Genomic DNA, 2,972 nt, shown 5'->3' on the forward strand with positions numbered 1-2,972 from the left:
AAAAAATCTAATTCTCCTTCTAGATTTCCCCAGTTCTATTATTTTTATTTTTTATTTTTACTGGAGATGTTTTAGTTTCACTGAATTAAATAAAATGACTTTGGAAAATGAGGGTGAATGTTCTTCTTAACCTGTAAATGTGTCCGTTTTGTGAAACTGTATAAGATGAGCTGTTAAAAGGAAAAAGTGAAGTTTATCTTCCGTCACGCAGGTTTAACTGAGTTTGTTTGGCTTTGAAAACGTAGATAAGCTTTCATGCTGTTTTTTTAATTTTTTTTTTTATTTGGGATGATTAAATACATTGAAGGAGTAAATAAAACCTATTGAACGGACAGTGTGTGTTAGTTTTTTTTTTTTTTTTTTTTTTTTTTTTTTTTGCATTGACGCTGCAAGCTTTAATCCATTTTAATTTTATTTTTCTGAAGTTCTCATTTTGCAGCCGTGGAAGAGAAATTCAAAACACTTTTATTACATCAAAACAAAACAAAAAAAGGAGGAATCCATCAGGAGTTGAAAGATACAAAGACATCTCAGAGGTGTTTCTGCCTGAACCTCGAATTTCAACAAGCCATTTTTAACACAGGAGCTCCCCCTGCTGGAGGGCGACGACACAGCAGCTCAGCCCACATTTTATCCACAGTAAGAAGCTGAGGCTGAAGATGCAAAATATAGAAATGTAACAATAAAGCTGGAACATGCACAGGTATAGTTTGAACACTTGACTCAAAAAAAAAAACAAAATCTACACAAAACATTGCTTTTAGAAAAAGGTCAAAACTATAGGAATCTTTGCTCATTTTTTTTTTCTTTTTAAAGTAACTTTTTTTTTTCATAAAAACATACAAAAGTTTATTTATAATATAAAACTTTACAACACGATGCAATATAATAGTACCGATTTGGTCTCAGATTAGTTTGCAGAACTGCAGAAAGGTTAACGGACCAAAATAATAATAATAAAAACAGCCAAGAGATTTTAAAACCCCACTCTTCTCTTTGAGAAAACATTTGACATTAAAAATTACTTGAGTGGTAGAGAAAAAAAAAAAAAAGGAATAAAAACATAAAATATAACAGCTGAAGCTGGAGATCTTTAGCCTAAAAGTGCCTAAAAGAAGTGACTTGGGGATCCTTGTTACCTGCTCTAAATAAATGAACAATTTGTGACATTTCATCTTAAAAAAAGGTATTTTTCTTTTGAAATCTTGGGTTCTGCTGGTCAGGTTAGGGGAGTCATTGCTGGTCCCTGCTTTCCACATTATTTAACAGTTTAGTCAGAGTTAGAGATGCTTTATGGCTAACGTTTAAAGAAAAGTTTTACTCAATAATAATCTAACAGGAACGTTTCTGCAGAGCGGTTGATTGTCACGAAGCACAAAGTCAGCAGGCAGACGATAAAAGTTTGTGTCCGTTTCGGCCTGTAACCAAAATATCTCAGAAAGCATTGGACGGATTTTAATGAATCTTTCATAAAAAAAAAAAAAAAATGGTTATAACTCAGTTGATTTTACCGATATTTACTAAAACACACAAACACTGAGTGTGACATCTTGCATGAGGTTGCAACTTTGTCATTTGTCATCATGAGATGATTTTATAATTACAGGTTTGTTTAACTGCAGGTGTTTGAGCCAAAGAACAGATTTTTGTTCTGCTCATTAATTTAGCGTCTGTGTTATGTGGTGTGGTGTAGCTGGCTGCCTGATTCATCTTCAGCCAACCTGCAGATCTGCTTGTGCACTCTCCTAACAAATAATAATAATAATTTAAAAAAAAAACATCCCAACTTCATAAACGTGATGAAAACTAAATATCATCATTTACAAACAGGCAGTCTAATCAAATCACCCATCTGTTTGGGGAGTTAAGACGACTCGAGACACCGGTATTGCTTGAAAACGTGTTAAAAATGCAGATTTTTGTGGAGGAAACCAGCAGCAACACTGTTCCGTGTGAGAGTGAAGGCAGGCGAGGAGGAGGAGGAGGAGGAGGGTCTTCATGGCTCTGGAGGAGGCTGAGGCGAGCGGGGTGAGACGCGTTAGCGATCAGTGAGTCTCTGTCAGCACTTTGAGGGACAGTCCTGCCACCTTGGCGGCAGACAGCACCGTGGAGCACAGCGTCTGCTTGCCCGACAGTTCCAGGTGTGCGTGGGCGCGTTTGGCCGCGGGCTGGCGGAAGTCCGCCGCCCGCTTGCCGGCAGACTGCTCCGGGGGGAAGCGTGCGTGCGAGCGTGTGTGCGGAGACGGGGGGAGGCGCGTCGACGGGGAGCTGGGCGGCGGCGAGCAGCCCGGGGAGGGGGGCCGCTGGTAGAGGCGGTGGCGTGCAGGAGAAGGGGAGGGGGGAGAGTCTATAGCACTTAGATCTGAAGAAGCTGGGCTGGGGCAGCCTCCTCCTTGAAGGTAGCGAATGCACTTCTTTTTCCTCCTAGGAACAGTCAGAGAGAGTTATCTGTGAATAAAGTGTGGATGGGAAACGTCAGCAGGCGTCAGTGGAGATGCAGATTCACACCGAGGTCAATGAACATGGAGACAAACGCTCACAGACGACAAAGGATTAGAATAAATCTCGACTTTTCAGTCTGTTCTGCTTATTTTGACTCTTTTTTTAGTTCAGCTCGGTCATGTTTTGTTTAAAAGTGCTTTAAACACTTTAAATGATTAAACATGTTGCCGTTTGACTGACAACTCTGTATCTCCAAAACTGCAACTCTTCAACTCTTATTCTGTGAATGCTATTAAGTATTCACACCATTGTTTTCCTGTTTCTCTTTCTTATCTATTATTCTTCTTTCACTATTCCGTACGTTTTTCGGCATCTAACTCGTTCTGCAATTTTTCAGCTATTTCAACCGTTCATATATCAAAACGTTCAGCTCATTAATGACAAGACCGCTATGACTTTTGGTATTGGTGCAATTTCGGCTGTTTCAGATATTTAGCTTTTTCTGCCATTTTTTTTCTCATTGAAAATGA

The 2,972-nt window shown here is 39.3% G+C and overlaps 1 protein-coding gene across 5 annotated transcripts in view; it reads right to left on the bottom strand.

Annotated features, from left to right (window-relative positions):
• Positions 1 to 216: 216 nt before the first annotated feature.
• The window catches only part of tcf7 (transcription factor 7), a 69,175-nt gene continuing 66,419 nt past the window's right edge, over positions 217 to 2,972 (bottom strand). For 3 of the 5 annotated variants that reach the window (XM_017419964.3, XM_017419965.3, XM_037979016.1), the window contains one exon: positions 2,208 to 2,424. In XM_017419964.3, the coding sequence (XP_017275453.1) occupies positions 2,357 to 2,424 (68 nt within the window). In that variant the 3' untranslated portion in view covers positions 2,208 to 2,356. Of the gene's footprint in view, positions 2,449 to 2,972 lie in introns of all 5 variants that reach the window. The other 2 variants (XM_017419959.3, XM_017419967.3) reach the window with 2 other exon arrangements.

The sequence above is a fragment of the Kryptolebias marmoratus genome, linkage group LG13, assembly GCF_001649575.2.
Source record: "Kryptolebias marmoratus isolate JLee-2015 linkage group LG13, ASM164957v2, whole genome shotgun sequence".
NCBI classification, from domain to species: Eukaryota; Metazoa; Chordata; class Actinopteri; order Cyprinodontiformes; family Rivulidae; genus Kryptolebias; species Kryptolebias marmoratus.